The sequence below is a fragment of the Euprymna scolopes genome, chromosome 33, assembly GCF_053919585.1.
Source record: "Euprymna scolopes isolate OS-2025 chromosome 33, ASM5391958v1, whole genome shotgun sequence".
In the NCBI taxonomy this organism is placed as follows: domain Eukaryota; kingdom Metazoa; phylum Mollusca; class Cephalopoda; order Sepiida; family Sepiolidae; genus Euprymna; species Euprymna scolopes.
In genome coordinates this window covers 56,322,388-56,341,966 of record NC_136514.1, presented here as the reverse complement: position 1 = coordinate 56,341,966, position 19,579 = coordinate 56,322,388, and the positions used below count along the sequence as shown (strand labels likewise).

The 19,579-nt window shown below is 33.3% G+C and overlaps 1 protein-coding gene and 1 long non-coding RNA gene across 2 annotated transcripts in view; both read left to right on the top strand.

The window, feature by feature from the left end:
• The window catches only part of LOC145258225 (uncharacterized), a 371,050-nt gene extending 363,044 nt beyond the window's left edge, over positions 1-8,006 (top strand). The window contains exons 15-16 of the mRNA XM_080116177.1: positions 5,380-5,456; positions 7,730-8,006. Coding sequence (XP_079972303.1) covers positions 5,380-5,456; positions 7,730-7,755 — 103 coding nt within the window. The 3' untranslated portion in view covers positions 7,756-8,006. The remainder of the gene's footprint in view (positions 1-5,379; positions 5,457-7,729) is intronic.
• A 1,442-nt stretch (positions 8,007-9,448) lies between these two features.
• Positions 9,449-19,579, top strand: part of LOC145258226 (uncharacterized) — an 11,123-nt gene continuing 992 nt past the window's right edge. The window contains exon 1 of the long non-coding RNA XR_013864080.1: positions 9,449-10,880. This is a non-coding gene — a long non-coding RNA (uncharacterized LOC145258226). The remainder of the gene's footprint in view (positions 10,881-19,579) is intronic.

Sequence of the window (19,579 nt, the reverse complement as noted above, 5' to 3'; positions counted from 1 at the left end):
TTTGGCTGTCAAGGGGTCAAAGTTAAACACTTTGATTTTTGAAAACTTTACCAAACTCCTCCGCCAATTTTAGGTCTAAACACTTGAAATTTTAGATGTAGGTTACTTGAACATGGATCAAACTTTTTAATTTGATTTGAGCCCAAAACAATAAATGTTAAGGGATCAAATTTACAAAACTTAACCGCCTAGCCTATTTTTGGTCTGAACATTTGAAAGCGTATTCAGCAAGCGTTTTAATCAATTTTTGGCCGAAAATTGGGCTACCAAGGGGTTAAAGTTCTAAAGATGTGGCCTTTGCAGTCTCTAGCAAATTATTCAGCAAATTTTGGTCACAATATTTGAAATTTTACATAAAGCGTATTCAGACATGCAGCAAGCTTTTTAATCAGTTTTTTTTGCGCAAATTTGGCTGCCAAGAGGTCAGGGTTGAAAAAGTTGACCTTTGCAAATTCTACCAAACTCCTCCGCCAATTTTGAGTTTAAACGCTTTAAATTTTAGATGTAGGTTACCTGGACATGAGCCAAACTTTTTAACACACACACACACACACACACACACACACACACACACACACACACACACACACACACACACACACACACACGCACACGCACACACACACATATATATATATGCACATAAAGTTATGAACAGTACATAGGGCCCGAGCAAAGCTGGTCTGGACTGCTAGTATTAACAAAAACACACAAAAACCAGTACCATGGAATATGTTTTTCCATTAGTTTGTGGGTGTAAGATTCGACCAATGAATACTATCACGGGCTATATGATTTGTTCATTTAAATTACGCCCTGACACCGTCGTAAAAGTATTTTTACAATTCATTATATTAAACAAAGATTATCACAGGTTTAGAACCATGTAAAAGCGAGTCATGAAAAAAAGGAAAAGAGTTTTTTTTTTACAGGAGTACTCATTCCAACATAAACAGTCACGATCTGGAACTATTGCTACATGTGCATGCTGGTCATAAGTTCCGACAGCTTGTTCCATCGCATACAGACCCGATCCGTAAAAGAAGCCTGTCAACTATTCAGCCGAAATCGTTCAAGGTACAGGTTCTCTAAGTTTCTACTAAGTCTTTAAAATAATTCGGGAAGGATACAATTCAGTTCTTATTTACCCAAGTTGGATAATGCTGACAGAAATGGGTACAGAAGACACACAAGACTGAGATAAGGATGACATATCTATTGAATTATTAGATTAATCATTAATAAAGAAAAGTCCTTGCAAAACTGATTGTGTTTGCGGCTTTAAAAGTCCAACTATAATAAAACAAGTTCTTTTACGTCCAAGAAAATAGACGGCACTTACAATGTTCAAAGTTAGGTAGTCACATTCGAATTAAGGGAGAGAAGTTTCCTTACTTGGTGACTGTACAGCATCCCATTCAAAAATAAAGAAAAAGATTCGTTTTTGCTGCCAGCCCAACAAATCAGGTGACAGTTGATTGGTCAAGGAGAATCTCCTTCGCCAATCAAACGGAGCAGATTTTTTTAGAATGGCAGGAATGGACGAGACAAAAATTTTAATCAGAGAAAGAGAAGTAAACCTCTTTTTAAACTCTCCCACCACCACCACCACCAACAACAACAACAACCAAACAACCAACCAAACAAACAAACAAACAAACAAACAAAAAAAAACATGTGCCGAATGAAATTGTTACATGCTTTTTAAAATCATAATACTTGTAATTTAAAACGTTCAATAGATTGTAGAATAATATACTGTTTAATGCGTAACTTGTAGACTACCTAATGTTTCAGGCATTATTATGGCCTGTTTACAGTGAATGTTTTTAATAATATAGGTACATTATATGTACATTTCTTGATCCTTTTCGGCCTATAATTGGCTATTTCTTACAAGAATCAGATGATTTCATATTAGAGTTTCTCCAATCCTTTATAGGAGAGGACGCGACTTCATCAGATTCTCTCATCGGCTGGTGCCAAGGAAATAGATATGAGTAAGAGAAAACTCCATCCTTTACGAAAAAACAAAATCTATTGTTGTCCTCATCAGACTTGAGTCTGATCACCAGAAAGACTTTCACGTAATAATACGATTATTGTTGATGAACAAGAGCAAACGTTCAAATATGTTATTGATCATTAGGGCTATGACAACAGCATATTCTTTTTATTGTTTTGACTCTCGAGAGTGCATTCGTTGATATCTTATATATAATGATGTGGTTCTCGGTGGATTAACTGTGACTAACTGTATTGGATATATACTCGAGAGTCAAAAAAAATAATATTCTGTTGTCATAGGTTATTCATCATATTACTACTAAGATGACATGCCTAATTGATGAAGTAACCATCGTAAGTGTTCAACGAACGATTAAAACAGGTATTGTCTTAGTAGTTACCTGTTGATCAAACTTGAAGATTGGTCAATGGAATATCCAAATGCATTTGTAGAAATCTTATCGGAACAACTTCGATTCTTTTAATAATTTCATTCAGACTTTTTATTACCAAAAATATCAGTATAGGTCTTAGCTACGTTCTTTGTTTTTTTCCAAATAAAGCATTGTTCTGTCCTACACTTTAAGAGCGACTTAGTAGTTGGAAGGTACGGAATCGATTTTGTCCTTACACCAGGGTAGACCCATCAATAAAAGCATTGTTGATGAATTCAATAGATTTTTGGAAGCTATAAATTTTATTTCTGTCATAGTCACAAATCAATTCTTTATGAAACAACTGAGTCTACAACAAACATTTTTTCTAAATTTTTTTCCACATTTGAAGTTTCAAATATATCAGGAACTAATCGGAGTAGATTGACTTAGGTTCTAATATGGAATTCATTTGTCACTCAGGACTATAAGTATATTAAAAAATCATAATAAAAATCATAGCAAAAATTAGGTAAAGAATAGTAAAAACCATACCTTACCCTACCCATATTAAGAATGGCTTTCTAAAGAATAAGGCTATTATTTCAGCACGGTTCTTATTTTAGTTTCTTATTAAATAAGTTGTTAGGTGAACGTACAGAATAGTTTAAAACTACCTTTCCCTCCCCATATTAAGAATGGCTTTCTAAATGTTATTTCAGCACGGTTCGTATTCCGTATATTATTTTCCACCCCCTTCCTCTTAAAAATATATATGAAATGAATATGAGATCGTAAAATAAAAGATATATAGACTTACAAATTCAAAATTTACGTATTATTTTATTCTTTTTTATTAATACAAAAAAAGAGTTGATGTTATCAGCTAGAATTTAAATCAAAACACGTAGCGTTCCAGCCTAATATTGTGTTAAGTATGCGCATGCGTATGACCGCACAAAATATATGCTCGGTCTTAATGTACATTTTAGATGTAAATTTGCCAATGTTTGTACACGTTATTCATGCATGTAAACAAAAATATTATTCGCTATAAACCATCCTTGGTTAATGAATATTATTTCCTGAAAATTTCAATGTTATATGACCAGTACTTAAGAGTTTACCTGTTAAATATTTACACACACATACATGTACTATTTTATTTATATAGAAGATTAAGCTTTTTGTTAATTGACAAAGAGAGAAAGAGAGAGAGAGAAGGAGAGAGAGAGAGAAAGAGAGAGAGAGACCTTGATTCTGTGGGGTTGGTTGTTATGTGGCTCACCGATGGAGAGATATAGATATGTCAGTCTGCTCTCTTCTGTTTTCTGTTGTTTATTTTTCTCTTATATAGTCGCAAATCGACATTCCTGGAATTGTAAACATCAATATTTTACATTCTTCTTCTCTATTTTGTATTGTGCAATTTGTATCTTCTGATATTGGAATGTAACAGTTCTTTGTTTTCATTTGATTACAATTTCTGGTCATTTTTATCGGACACGAAAAATGTAGATCAACTCCATCTGGAATTTGCGTGTGCGCACGCCTCTGCTTTCAAATATACGTAACCGGTTAAGAAAATGGCTATAAAAAAAGAGAAAAAGCACGTTAGAGAGAGCGATCACGTTAGAGATGTAGACGACGTTTTGGAGCACGTCCAAGAAGGCGATCACGTGAGAGACGTCAAAACCGTAACGAGAAGTCATGCGCGGCGGGATAATGAGGAAATAAATATCGCTGTTACAAAAAAAAGTGAATTGGAGTTTATTTTTATTCATTGTCTACTTTGCGACTGAGGCTACAACGTGTTGGGTAACGTTACACATTTACAAACTGTTGTAATTAAATAAAACTTATATTTATGTAGAAAAAACAACATAAACCATGATTTTGTCGAAACAGCGACGAAAAAAACTTTCGTTTTTAAAGTCGATTATTTATTACAACGGCTCAACTTGAGAAATATATTTCTATGGTGGAGACTCACTGTTACATAACGAAAACCGTTTACAGAATGGATTATTGATCGACGGATGGAAGGTAAGAATTTAACCTCTAGTTTACAAAAGCTGGTTCAACCACATGATTTCCGGAGGGAACGAGAATATAAACGACAAAATATTATCTAGTTTCATGTTTCGGAAGTTTTGAGATTAATATTGATAATTTTGCAAATTATTGGAACTATTCGAATCACTGTACATGTATTGGATATCACTTTCGCAACGTTTGAGCTGAAGTAACTTTCGACCTTCTTAAGATTTATGTTGTTGGACTCGATAAACTCCATACATATTCGTGAGTTCGACAGGAAGATTCCTGTATTCGACAAGATACGCCCGAAGAAGGTCGGAGATTATATCGGCAGAAACGTTGGAACGATAACATAATAGCAGTTCAATTTACAAAAAAAATGTTTCAATCTCGCAAATGGAAATTGCGAATTCATTTCCATCTTTTGGCAAATTATTTCGTTAAAATGATTTATTCTAATCAAATGAAAGTGCGTGTTTTTTTTTATTCGAACTTAATGAGAATTAATGAAAATATGTTTCATTAATTTTCTCATGAATACAATTAAAAACTTTAACAATACATTTCATGGATGTGTGCTACAGATGGTACGCAATCATAAACACACGCACATGGCACAATACAGAGAAAGTAGAAACCCTAGTTGGAGTCAGTGTCCCTTATTATGCCGTCTTAAACAGAGGCGAGATAACTACATCTTAATGCCCTGGTTGTTAGCACCCTCCCCCTACATGACCGTGATTTGGCCGTAGGCGGAGATATACACAGAAATGCAGCGCCATAATTCCCTGTCTTTGTCCGAACCGTCATGAGGTGAGCACGCATATTTCTGTCTCTCCGTAAATGAAGGGGTGCCCCCTTACCTCAACACTAGTTAAGGTAGGTTAGTTAGTTTTGAAGAGCCTATTGTCTAGTTTTAATTGTAACCTTGTGAATGTTATTGATTCTTTCAATTCAGATTTGAAAAAATATATAGAACTCTTGAAGACGGTCAGAGGTTGCATCGTTCGAAACGTTGTGAAAATCACACTCAAGGTGAGAACAGTAGTCCGATGAATCCAAATAATACGAACATATTGTTTATCCTGTAAAACATTCACAACAAGCACACGTCTAATTACAACCACTGTCAACAATTTCCCCTATTCTCTATCAGTGCCTAAAACTAAACATAAATTTTATTGACAAAGTTTCTTTTCTACAACTGTTAGTCAGTGGAACACAATACTTGGGGACTGCTTTCCATGGTTGCTTTCAAGTTAAATTTAAAGAAATTCTTTCTAAACCGACCTCTTAAATAACCAAATTCTACCAAATTTCAACCATTACGTTGCTGTCTCGTCGGCCACATGATATTCATCAACTTTTATCCTCGAGTTGATTATGACCTTGATAAGCTGTAACTCACTTGTTAGAAAAGTATTTTTAAATATCTACAAGTTGTCTTTGCACATCTACGTCGACTCAAAACTGATTATCAATAATAAGTTAAGATATCTCCTGAGTGTAATGAAGCGCACTGCAACATGAAGTGCGACCTGCCGATCTCAAGTCCTTTGCTCTACCGCTGAGATGTGCCGACGGCGGGCAAAGATCTTGATTCTTTTTTATTTTGCTGTGTAATCATGCAGCGATGCTTTCGACGAGCCGCTAGAATAGACGCTTAGGGTTCACAAGTTGGGAAGAACAATTGGTGACGTATTATTTCGTTTTACGGCAATTCTTGACATTTTATGTAACCTTCGAATACGAATCATTTGACTTCTGTGCTTTTGCAAAGAGAAGGAAAATGAAGAAAAAGAAAATGAGAAGATATTTGGAAAGAAACGACCCAGATCAACAGTCAAACAAACAAACAAACAAACAAACAAACAACATATATATATATATATATATATATATATATATATATATGTATATATTTTATTAAATATAATGGACGTTTTTTGTCTATTCATTTTACTCTCGATCCTTTACAACTTCCGATTAAGAATCTTCACTTCTGGCGGCAACTGGCTCATGTAATCACCATATTTATCATAAGTCCGAGTACTCTCCAATCCTTCGGGATTCATCGTCAGGGATAAATTAATCTAATAAATTCAAAACCAGTTAGATTAATTTATCCCTGACGATGAATCCTGAAGGATTGGAAAGTACTCGGACTTATGATTATATCAGTAAGTTTCCGCCAGAAGTGAAGACTATTTTTTGTATCTTCAGACCGTGCTCTTTTTAACAAAGGGACACATACTTAACGTGCACCGGTTCCCCGAGCCTCTTTTTCATTCTCCTTATCTCTCTGTGCGAGTTTTCTCATTCTTTTTCTTTTTTTTTTACTTTCTTTCTTTCCTGCCCTTTCTTTAAAGAAGAACATCGCCATAGTCTCGTTTTCGATTCTGTCTTTCCTTCTTTTTACCGTGGAATTTGAAACGAAACGCACGGCTTTTCTCAACTCCATTGGACTGGGCCACCCCCTTGTTCTCAGCCATGAGGTACGTTTGGAATATCCCATTATTCCTTGTTTTGTGTTCCTATCACTTCAGTAAAAAAACATGTAACCTTATTCATGTTTAATTTAATCCAGTGTTGAAGTTCCACCTGCAATTTTGAGAAATTTTAACTTATTCTCTCCTTCTTCACTTGCACAGAACTTGCTTTTCTTATACTTTTTGAGTTTGTATTACTTTACACATAGATTCGAAAAAGTTGTCAAAAACAAATATATAACAAATAAATGTTATCAAAGGCAAGATAAGATACTTTTCTACCTAACTGGATACTATTTTTTAGTGTTTTTATTTAATGTAAAGTGGTTATTCAGCTCCAAAAACATACATTGTCTACCGATGTATTTGAAAATTTAAAATGGCGCCGGGCGCTCTCTTTGACACGGTAAGTTTGGGAAAAGGAGTTAAAAGTTAAAAATATGCAAAATACTGCTAAAAACCCACCGAATATGTCAGCCTATGTAAGGGTAACATATATTGAGCGAATTTCTGGCAATAATTTGTCTAGTTTTTTTTATTTATAACCCTTTTTCCCAAACTTACCCTGTCAAAGAGAGAGTCCGGCGTCATTTTAAATTTTCCAATACATCGGTAAACACTATATGGTTTTCGAACTGAATAAACATGTTACATTAAATAAAAACATTAGAAAATTATCCAGTTAGGTAGAAAAGTAACTTATCCTACCTTTGATAACATTTATTTGTTATATATTTGTTTTTTTTACAACTTTTTCGAATCTATGTGTACAGTAATACAAATATGACTTTTTTTATTTCTATTTTTATTTTGTTGTAGCTTGTGCAGTTTACGCGCCGTGCTAAAATAACAACCTTTGGAGAACTTTTCCTAACAAGAAAAAAAGAGACATAACTGTTCCGGACTTTCACCTAACAATTTATGGAAGAGGAGACAAGATACCCTAAATTTGATTTTATTCGGAAATCCTGTCCAAAATATATCATTTATTTTCATTTATTTTCATTTATTTAATTATTTTTCTCCTTTTAATTTCTCTTGCTTTATTTTTATTTCAGATTTTGATTAGCTAATTAATAAAGCGTTTTCAACGTAACAGTTGTTTTCGTTGTGTTAATTTTAGTTTTTTTCTGTCCACCCAACGCACGCTTTCTGAAGTTTGACTGTTGGTAGGTATTGTATGTACCTGAAAGCAAGATTTATGTTATTCGGAAGTTGGAAAGGATCGAAAATAGAATTAATAGATAAAAAAACTATTTTATTTAATGTAATATGCCATAGAGAAAAAAAAATGCTGCCCATATATATATATATATATATATATATATATATATATATATATATATATATATATAGATAGATAGATAATTTGTTTGTGACTCATGTCAAATCTTTAAAACTACTTGAGTCGATTACTTTGACATTTTGCTACAGTATTTTAATCGAATAAATGCGTGTTTTTATATATGATTTTAATTTGAACGTTATACTACATGTTTATTTAATAAATTATGTGGTTTTCTTTGTAATGAAATGGCAATTTTATTATGCGGGAATTATCACCGGGCACGTGACAGTCTTTCCTTTTCAACCTTTTCCTTTTTTTCTTCGTCGGTTTAGTGGCAAGTATACTTCTTTCTCTTTTTACAAATTTTTAACATATTTTTTCCGTTATCACTTCGATTTACTTTGTTAACTGACTACCCATTTTCCCCCCTCTCTCTAAACTTTCTGTCTAGGTGGGTTCCAACGATCAAACACTAAACTGTCACGTAAATAAAAAATGCTCGATTTATTAATTAAAAACTTTTGCCAGATAGGAATGCTCACTAATGCCTTCCCACATCATTAATTTCGGACACTAAAACAAACGCTTTTGCTATAGCATTTAACCCGTGGTACTTTTCATATATTTTATATGAAAAAATCTTACAATATTTAAAAAAATATATCATTTTCGAACGTCGTGCAACATTTTTCTTTCGGCTGTGTTTTTCATTCATTCATTTTATACTGTTTTTCTCTTCACACAGACGCACAGACGCACAAACCTTTCTTCGTCAAGATTGTATGCGTGTGTGTGTATGTATATGTATGTGTATTATGCATTGTGTATGTATATATGTATATATGTGTGTTTGTTTACAGATATGCATGTGTGTATGTGTATATATGTATATTTGAATATATATATATATATATGTATGCCATTGACCGTCTTGTGTATGTTTATGTATGTATATGTATGTGCATTATGTATTGTGTATGTATGTATGCATATATGTGTGTTATATGTATGTGTGTATGCGTATGTATGTGTATATATGTATGTTGCGTGCATGTATATATATATGCATGTATACTAGTGACCGTCTTCAGTGTCATGTCTGTTTGAGCGTATGAATTTTGCCGGCAGGACTAAGGTCATTTTCGGCTCATGGACTTTCAGTGCCTGAGGGAGTGGCACTCGTCTGACAAGACGAGACGTTGCAATCAATCATGTATGTATGTATGTATGTATGTTGTGGTCAGGTCATGTCATATGCTACTGGTACCATGTAACCCAGTACTACCTGCCTCATGGTCGGGTCACCGGCGACTAATCTGGTTCCCCCACTAGACTTGTTTGGTGAGGAGGGCGGCTAGTCTCCCTGAAGGATTAAAAACAAGACCTTCCGAAGGGCGAATGAACTCTTTCTGGATCAACGGCCAACTAGCACCGTGTATATTTGTGTGTGTGTATATGTGTATTGGGGTAGAGAGGGCTCCTGTAAGCCGTGGTGATGGCAACCTTTCTAGGAGAAGCAAATCTCTGATTTAAAAAACCATAAAGCGGAAGACCAGTACCCGCATTAAGCTGGTCTGCAGTTTAATTTGTTGCTGGCTATCTTGCTCTTGCTTGTTGCTGGATCTCAACATTTTGAACCGAGAGAGAGACTTAGCTGTCATACAAAGCTAAGACTCTGTAAAATCATCTTTGTATAGATACTCCCTCAGGCATTTGGGCTCATGGACTTTAAGTGTCTGAGAGAGTGGCACTCGTCTGACAAGACGTTGCAATCATCATCATGTATGTATGTATATTACAAATACAGCGCCTAAAATTCCAAAATGGTCACCCATCTGATACTAGCTAGGCTCAACGCTTATCTCCATTTGTTTCCAGTCGTCCTAAACTTAACACGAGCCACTGTTATTTAACAATGTCGACTCAGGAAAGACGTTGTTGAAGATTGCGCACCTCCTGCCACAAAAATTCACGCACAGGCACCCTTACCGTTGCTATCCATAGTTTGTCAAGACTCAAGGAAGCCTTTTTAATGTATATTACATATATGTGTAACATAGCGCAGACGGCTTTATGCAAAGGCATGCGAAATGACGTCACCTGTAAAGAAAAAAACTATAGACAAGAGGAAGAGGACGATCACGACAAGAACATGGAGCACGGAACGAAATAACGTTCGAGATCACGTAGGTAACGTCACTGCCGTTACAATGAGTAAATAAATGCCGTTTTTATTAGGCTGAGAAGAAAGTCCTTGTAGAATTTGAAATTTTGATTTCAAATGATGTATTTTCGATTAAGTTTTCGTTACAATACCTTTACTTTATATATAGTTTTAAAGAGCGTTTTTCAATCTAATCGTTTTAATTACAATCGTTTTAAAACAATTATGTCCGCTTCTCAGAAAGTTGAATACAAGATGGGAAAAAAGCAAATACGCACAATTTTCTTATTTCAGTTCAAACTAGGCCGAAAAGCTACTAAAACAGCTCATGATATCAACGAAGCGTTTAGCCCAGGGATCACTACTGAACGCACAGCACAATGGTGGTTTAAGAAATTTTATGGTGGCGACGAGAGTCTTGAACTGATGAGCGTAGTGGTTGGTTATCGGATGTTGACAACGATCGAAGCAAATCCACGACCAACTGTACGAAAACTTACTTCTGAATAAGACGTAAGGTAACAGCGATTTCTAACCACTTGAGAGAGATTGGACAGACAAAACACTTGATAAATGAGTGATTCACGAATTGAACGACAAGCAAAAGAAACGCCGTTAATGAAATATAATCTTTCCTTTATTTTAAATGTGAAAATCCACTTTCATTGAGCTTATTATTTGTTAGAATTCGAAATGTTATTAATAGAATATATGCTTCAATACTATATATTTTCTCATAATCGTTTTGGGAAAATCTTTTAAATCTTTTTTTGGCCAGAATTTTGGCTGTTAAGGGGTTAAAGTTCAACGATTTGACCTTTGGAAACTGTACCAAACTCCTCCACCAATTTTGGGTCGAAACACTTGAAATTTTAAATGTAGGTTACTTGGACATGGATCAAACTTTTTAATTCAATTTAAGCCCACAAAAAATAAATGTTAATGGATAGAAAATTTGGTCAAAGTTAAAATGTAACCTCTAAGGTCTTTACCAAATTACTCAGTCAATTTTTGGTCTAAACATTTGAAATTTTACATAAAGTGCACCGAGAGATAGGGCAAGCGTTTTAATCAGGTGGAGTGGAAAATTTGAGCTGCCAAGGGGTCAAAGTTCAAAAGATTTGACCTTTGCGGTGTCTAGCAAACTACTCAGCCAATTTTGTGTCTAGACATTTGAAATTTTATATAACGGGTATTCAGACCATGCGGCAAGCATTTTAATCAGTTTTGGGGATAATTTTGGCTGGCAAAAGGTCAAAGTTGAAAGAGTTGGCCTTTGCAGATTCTACCAAATTCCTCCGTCAATATTTGGTCAAAAGACTTGAAATTTTAGATATAGGTAACTTGGACATGAGTAAAAAATTGTATTTTATTTGAGACCAAAATAATAAATGCTGAAGGGTTAAAATTGGAGTCAAAGTTTAAGAAAATGACCTCTGCGGTCGCTACAAAATTATTCGAACATATTTTGGTCTAAACATTTGAAATCTTAGATAAAGAGGAAGTAAAGAAGCATGGCCGTGGAAGACTTTTTACCCGAATACGATGTCCAACATGTTAAAAATATAGCATTTGTTGTAAAAATCTAATGGATAAACATCTGAAGAAGTTGGTAGGGACAGGATATTTTTACGGAAACATAAATCGTAAAATTGCTAACTCATTAATGAAACGGCTGTAATGGAAAACTCCAGGAAATAAACGAAGGTTGTAATAAAGAAAACGTGGGTCTTTGAATGTTCAACAAAATTTTTAACTATATATAAATATATATATATATATATATATATATATATATATATATATATGAAAAATGGGGACGAAACGTTGTGAATTTTTAAAAAGGTCAAACGTTTTCTTTCCTGTTTTCCCATAATGTTATAACACCATACCTGACTTTATTTTCATATATATATATATATATATATATATATATATATATATATATATATATATATAACTCTATTGATCGTCTTACCGCCCTTGCTTTCATCTTGTCTACCAAAATTATTGTTGTTATAGAAACCAGCTTCACACTCTTTTCCAACAAAGCAACCATATTGAATACAAATACACTTCAATCGTTGCTCAATTTGTAGACATAGTTTTATTCATGAAAGCATGTTTGGTTATGTATTGGTTTCGTTTTGATGGCACTCAAATCATATTTCTTTTTTACTTTTGAAATCATGACTATATATTGGGTACAACGCCGTCTGCTCCTGATAATATACATTAGATATCTTATTCTACAAATTATGCTAACTTGGAGAAATATGAATGGATATAAAATCAATGCGTAAAAAAGATAGTTGTAAACCAGACACATTATTAGGCGAATTTTAATTATATTTTATGTAAATATTTTTGGCGGAGGAATAATAAAAGAAATACTTTTTTTTACTATTTCGTTGTAACGATTCTGATACGGACGATTATTTGGTTGAGATCATGAAATGAACATCACTACAAGTTGCACCTCATTCAAGCTCCATTCTCAAATACGTCCTAAAATCGAATACTGTTGCCACATCTAGGGAGAAGCTTATAGCAGTACTCTTTTCTGCATTGACATGAAAACCATCTTCGAGTCTATTTGTGCTCTTTTAACATGTTTATGGTAGGTGCTTGACTTTTATATATAGGTAACATATACTATTACACGTTTTTATATAAACACTGTATATACACACAAAGACGACGGCGCATACATTGTAAGAACTGTTTACACACACTAAACGATACCGTCATTAACAATTATACACACACCACTAGACTACACCTAGTCAAGGTAGGAAAACGTACTCTTTGCAGTTTCTTCGCGGATCTGGTAACACTAGTTCATTATCAATATCGGCACACAATTTTTATGAATCTTGAAAGTCTGATTAAAATACTAGCCTGGGTTCCCGGCGTTCCCGGGTGTTTGAAGGTGTGTGTTGAGCAAAAGAAAAAAAGTTGTAGTAGGCAGGCAGGCTCGAACCCGTGACACAAAGGCAGAAAAAAGTGGAGGTGTGTGTAAGGGTGTTGGTTGAGCAAAAAAAAAAAAAAAAAAAAAAAATGGAAAATTGCGAGCGCAAAAAAAAGTGGTGGTAGGCAGGCAGGCTCGAACCCGTACCGCGAAGAAGGGAAGGAACGTGAAAAAAACGTGACGTGTTTACTGTTGCGCCCATTCCCAAACCGGAAGTGACGTAGGTTTAAATTAAAGCGAGTCAATCGAAAAGAGGCGATGATTTTCGAAAATATCGGCGAAAAAAGTAACCCCTCCCTGTAGAAAAGTGCCCAGTTAAGGGTGAAGGAATTAATGTTTTGAGCCAATTCTTCGGTATTTGTCGTCCGAGGGGTCGAGTTTCAAAATGATACCGATCTTATCAAAATCTGTCGCCTCTGTCGAAAGTTTTAGGCAGACATACATACATACATTTAAACAGACAGGTGAAATTTATATTTTCGATGGGAGTTATTGAACACACTTAAGATAAACAATATGCTTCTTATAGAGACAAACATGCATCTAAAATGTGAACAAAATCTGATTATCGCTTATATAGTAACTGTTTTATCATTAAATTCATAAAGAAAGAATTTGACATTTCCTACCCACAGTCACATTACATTTCCCGCCCTGATTTACTTTCCGCTGTCCAATTTCTAACATTACAGCTTAAGAGGCCAGAGGCATTTTGGTGCTATAAAACCTCCGACCCAAGAATCAATAATTCATTTGATCAGCTTCCGGTCACTAAAGAAGGATTCCTAATGCGATTAGTTATGTTCAACTGATTTCCCCTAGCGCGCTTTAGGATGAATGCACCCATTGGTGAACGCCGGACAAAGACCGCCATCACGACTTAATTATTCTTGGAGCCACTATCAACAAGATCGACATCGTCCCACTAAAATCTATTGAACGCTTCTTATGTGATAGAACCACGTTACCCGCGCTCGACAACATCGTCTACCTCATTGTTATTTCCGGGGTCTTCTCCTTTGTTTTCTCTTATGCCGTGTCGTCGTCTCTCACCATAGCAGCTGCTGTGGATGGCGCGCTGGGATTCATAACTATAACAAAAATATAATTTAAAAAAGCACAGACTCTGACACATTCTGAAAATATCAGTTTCAGTTTGGGCGTGGGTGTGACACCATCGACACTTTACACGTTAAGGTCCACATCTACGGTCTGTCGAGGCCGTGTTCGTCAGTGGATGTTAGCTTATCTCGATCTGCTGAAACTATCTCAATTGGTCAAAATCACGACCCCCTTCCAACTGTCTCAAACTCGCAACTCTCCTCAACTGGAAACTGTCCCCAATCGTCGAAACCCCAAGACTGTTCGTAAATTGTTCCTAATTGTTGTAAATTGTCGCAAAACTCATTAGCACTCCTACGAACTGTAAACATACTGAACTACTGTCCTGTCCCTTTGTCCCAAATCGCAGCTACACCTTGATTAACAATCCTATTTTTTCTTTCTTTTGTGTTCTTTATTGAACAACTTCCTATACATTTTTCCTGTTGATAAACTTCTTTTCTTTTTTTCTGTTACATATTTCTTGTTTTTATTCGTAACAGTTTTAGTCGATGGTGTGCCACCTATTACACACCGGTTAGTGAATCTCGTCTGAAAAATATCCATTCTAACCTATCTGTTTTGTGCATTTTAGTGTATGACGTGTGAGCTTATCATTTATGCGTTTTCTCTATGATTATCTAAGCCAACAGTTATTTTATATTTAGAATTGTCAATTACATTTGTCAACGATGATTTGGAAGATGAAGTAAAAAAATTACTAGAGAAAATTACTTCGGATTATTTAGCTCTTGTAAATTTTATGGGTTTGTGTTGCTATACACAGATATCAAGCTAAATAATTATACAAAATACCGTTGGAAACTCGCTCAATATGTTACCGTGACATAGGCAGACATATATTCGGTAGGTTTCTAACAGTATTTTGAACTCATTTCCCCAAACTTACCCTATTCAACATCGAGCACACCGCCATTTTGCTTTTTCAAATATATCGATAAACACTGTATGATTTTCGAACAGATTCCACTTTTTAAAATGAGTAAAACCACTAAAAAGTTTTGCAGATAGGTAGAAGAGTAAATTATCTTGCCTTTGATAACATTTATTTGTTATATATTTGATTTTTGACCAGGTTTTCGAATCTATGTGTATAGTAACACAAACCAAATTTTATTAATACGTTTTTCGTCAAATTCTCGAAATGTAATGGTAATTGTCCGCATTATAATTAAATTGATTGTAAAGTACAAATAATGTGAGCTTTCGTTCAGTTAAAAATGTTTCCAGATTATATAACCGTATCAAATGTATTATATTACTTAAATATAGTTTTTTTAAAAGAATTTAAAGAAACTCAAGAACACAAAAGGTATTAAAAGAAGTAAAAAGAAAAATTAAAAGATATGCAAGCATTAAAAGATCGAAAATCGTTAAGGACGAAACGAATACAGATAATCCAAAAAAGTTAAAGAAACATAAAATAAAAAGAAACAAAGAATTAAATAGAAACAAACAGAAAAATGTAAAAAAATTAAATGGAATAAAAACAAAGAAAAACAAAGAATTAATAGAACATAAAAATTAAAAGAAATAACGAATAAAAAGAATCAAAACCTAAAAGAACACAAAAAAATTAAAAGACACAAAAACACAAAATTAAAAGGAATGAAAATGAAAATAATTTTAACAAGAAAAAACTGAAATAAATACTAAAGAATTAAAATCCTGCATCTAGATTAAAATTTAATGAAAATAAGCAGAAAAGAATTAAGCACATAAAAAATACAAGCTATTTAAAACCAAGAAAGCAAAGAGAAGGCATACTCACATACAAAATATGAAAAATAAATTCACGAACAGACTAGTAAAAACAAACAAATTTAAAGAATATAAACACTAAAAGAATGAAAATAATATAAACAAATAAAGGAAAATAAAAAAGAACTTTAAAATAAATTTACTAAAAATATATAGAATAGAAAATTAAACAAGAAATTACTTCATATATGTTGTAAAATATCTGTCGAGAGTATGTTAAATTGATTCATATAATTATTTAAATTACCCGTACGAGGGTAGATAAAATTATTTTAAATTTGTGTTGTACATTACCCGTCCTCGCGAAGGTAAAATTATTTCATATACATGCTGTAAATTATCTATCATAGAGAAGGTACACTTATTGCATACATGTGTAATACCCGTACTTGGATAGGTAAAATATTCTTTTGCTCGAAATAGCAAATAATACATAGACATTAAAAATCCCTCTATCCCAAGATTAACAGATATGTTCAAAATCAACTTTAATTTGCACATTGTTTATACGGTCCCAAGCAACGCAGGGTAGACCTGCTAGTAAAGAAATAATGGATGATAGAGAAATTAAAAAAAAAACTTCAAAATAAATTTACAAAGAATATATAGAATAGAAAATTTACAAAGAATATATAGAATAGAAAATTTACAAAGAATATATAGAATAGAAAATTGAAGGAACTAAAAAGTATAAAACATTCTAAAAAGGACATAATGACTTTATAAAATGGAAAAAAATACTGTCAAACCGTCCTCTTGTCTATACAACGCACCAAAGTCTTTTCTCCTTTCTTCTCTCAACTTGCAACAAGTCCTCGTGTATTCGATATTATCTTCCACAGTTGGCTCTCGTTCTAAGTTGTCCAAAAACAAACAACCCTCCCAAAACTCCACTCACCCCTGCTTTAGAATTCGTCCGGTTTATTAACAGTTACCAATTGTAAATTAATGGCATACGTTAAGCAATGAGCTTCCTACAAATATATGCTTTTCTTTTTTCGACATTTTCTACTGGCATTTTACAGGATAAGTAAACACGAGGTCGTTTGCGAGATTGATTTCTACCACAGACTTAAAAGAAATAAAGGAACATAGAGGACTAAATGAATTAAAAGGCGAAAGCTTAAAGAGAACTAAAGAACATACCGAACTGAAAGAACATAAAATTGAACCCTTAAAAGAGCATCAAAGTAAAAGTATAAAAACATGAAGAATTAAAACAAAAAACCGATAAATGGAATTATAAGAACGAAAAACACTAAAAAGAACTAAAACAAAAACTGATAAATGGAATTATAAGAACGAAAAACAATAAAAAGAACTAAAACAAAAACTGATAAATGGAATTATAAGAACGAAAAACAATAAAAAGAACTAAAACAAAAACTGATAAATGGAATTATAAGAACGAAAAACAATAAAAAGAACTAAATCAAAAACTGATAAATGGAATTATAAGAACGAAAAACAATAAAAAGAACTAAAACAAAAACTGATAAATGGAATTATAAGAACGAAAAACAATAAAAAGAACTAAAACAAAAACTGATAAATGGAATTATAAGAACGAAAAACAATAAAAAGAACTAAAACAAAAACTGATAAATGGAATTATAAGAACGAAAAACAATAAAAAGAACTAAAACAAAAACTGATAAATGGAATTATAAGAACGAAAAACAATAAAAAGAACTAAAACAAAAACTGATAAATGGAATTATAAGTACGAAAAACACTAAAAAGAACTAAAACAAAAACTGATAAATGGAATTATAAGAACGAAAAACAATAAAAAGAACTAAAACAAAAACTGATAAATGGAATTATAAGAACGAAAAACAATAAAAAGAACTAAAACAAAAACTGATAAATGGAATTATAAGAACGAAAAACAATAAAAAGAACTAAAACAAAAACTGATAAATGGAATTATAAGAACGAAAAACAATAAAAAGAACTAAAACAAAAACTGATAAATGGAATTATAAGAACGAAAAACAATAAAAAGAACTAAAACAAAAACTGATAAATGGAATTATAAGAACGAAAAACACTAAAAAGAACTAAAACAAAAACTGATAAATGGAATTATAAGAACGAAAAACAATAAAAAGAACTAAAACAAAAACTGATAAATGGAATTATAAGAACGAAAAACAATAAAAAGAACTAAAACAAAAACTGATAAATGGAATTATAAGAACGAAAAACACTAAAAAGAACTAAATCAAATACTGATAAATGGAATTATAAGAACGAAAAACACTAAAAAGAACTAAATCAAAGATTGATAAATGGAATTATAAGAACGAAGAACACTAAAAAGAACTAAAAGAATTAAAAGTGATAAAATAACTCAAATGAAAAACCAAAAAAAGGTAACTATAAGAAGAGAACGAACAAAAATAAAAGAACTAAAATGCATCCGTTGGTTCAATTCATTTTTTACATAGCAAAAATTGTATGCTCTGCAGGTATAATACGATCAGCCGGTCACTGACGTATGACTGGCTTCACATGTTACACTAATTGTCTTAGAAGTTGTCTAACGAAGATGTGAAAATGGCCAGTTATTAGGGTCTGTGTAACAAGAAGAAAATCATACCTGAGATGTTGGATGTGGGCGTGGCTCCTTTACATTCTCCAGATGACCTCTTTACCCTGGCGGCATTCTGGTTGGAATTTTCTTTCTTCGTCCTCCGGATCACTTTGTTGTTTGATGGAAGCAGTCATGGCAGACTCAATAAGACACACACCACAACACAATCGTAATATTTATGAGAAATCTAAACTATTTTATTTCTATACATAAATATATTACAATATTTTATAATGTACAAATTATAATTAGTTCTTTACAATTAAACCTAGGCAATAGGCTTTTCAAAACAAACTAACCTACCCTAACTAGTGTTGAGGGAGGGGATGCTCCCCCATTTACGGAGAGAGAGAAATATGCGTGTTCACCTCATGACGGTCTGGACAGAAGAGAGAGAGAGAGAGAGAGAGAGAGAGAGAGAGAGAGAGAGAGAGAGAGAGAGAGAGAAAGAGAGAGAGAGAGAGAGATCTAGAAAGGGAATTCTGGGAATGCATTTCTTTGTATCTTTACGCTCATGGCCAAATCACCACTCGGCCATGCTGTAGAGTGTGTTAGAGACCGTGGCCCTGAGATATAGTGTTACACAGGTATCATCTCCTCTAGCATGTCTAACGTTCTTGCGCTTCTATTAAAGCTCACTTCTTGATCTTCACCTTGTGTCTCCTCCTTGCTAACTTCTCAAGCAACATGAGATAAGTCACATATTTTATATGTAAACTATTTATACTTTATCTTGAAGGCGAAGAATAAAACCGAAAACGATA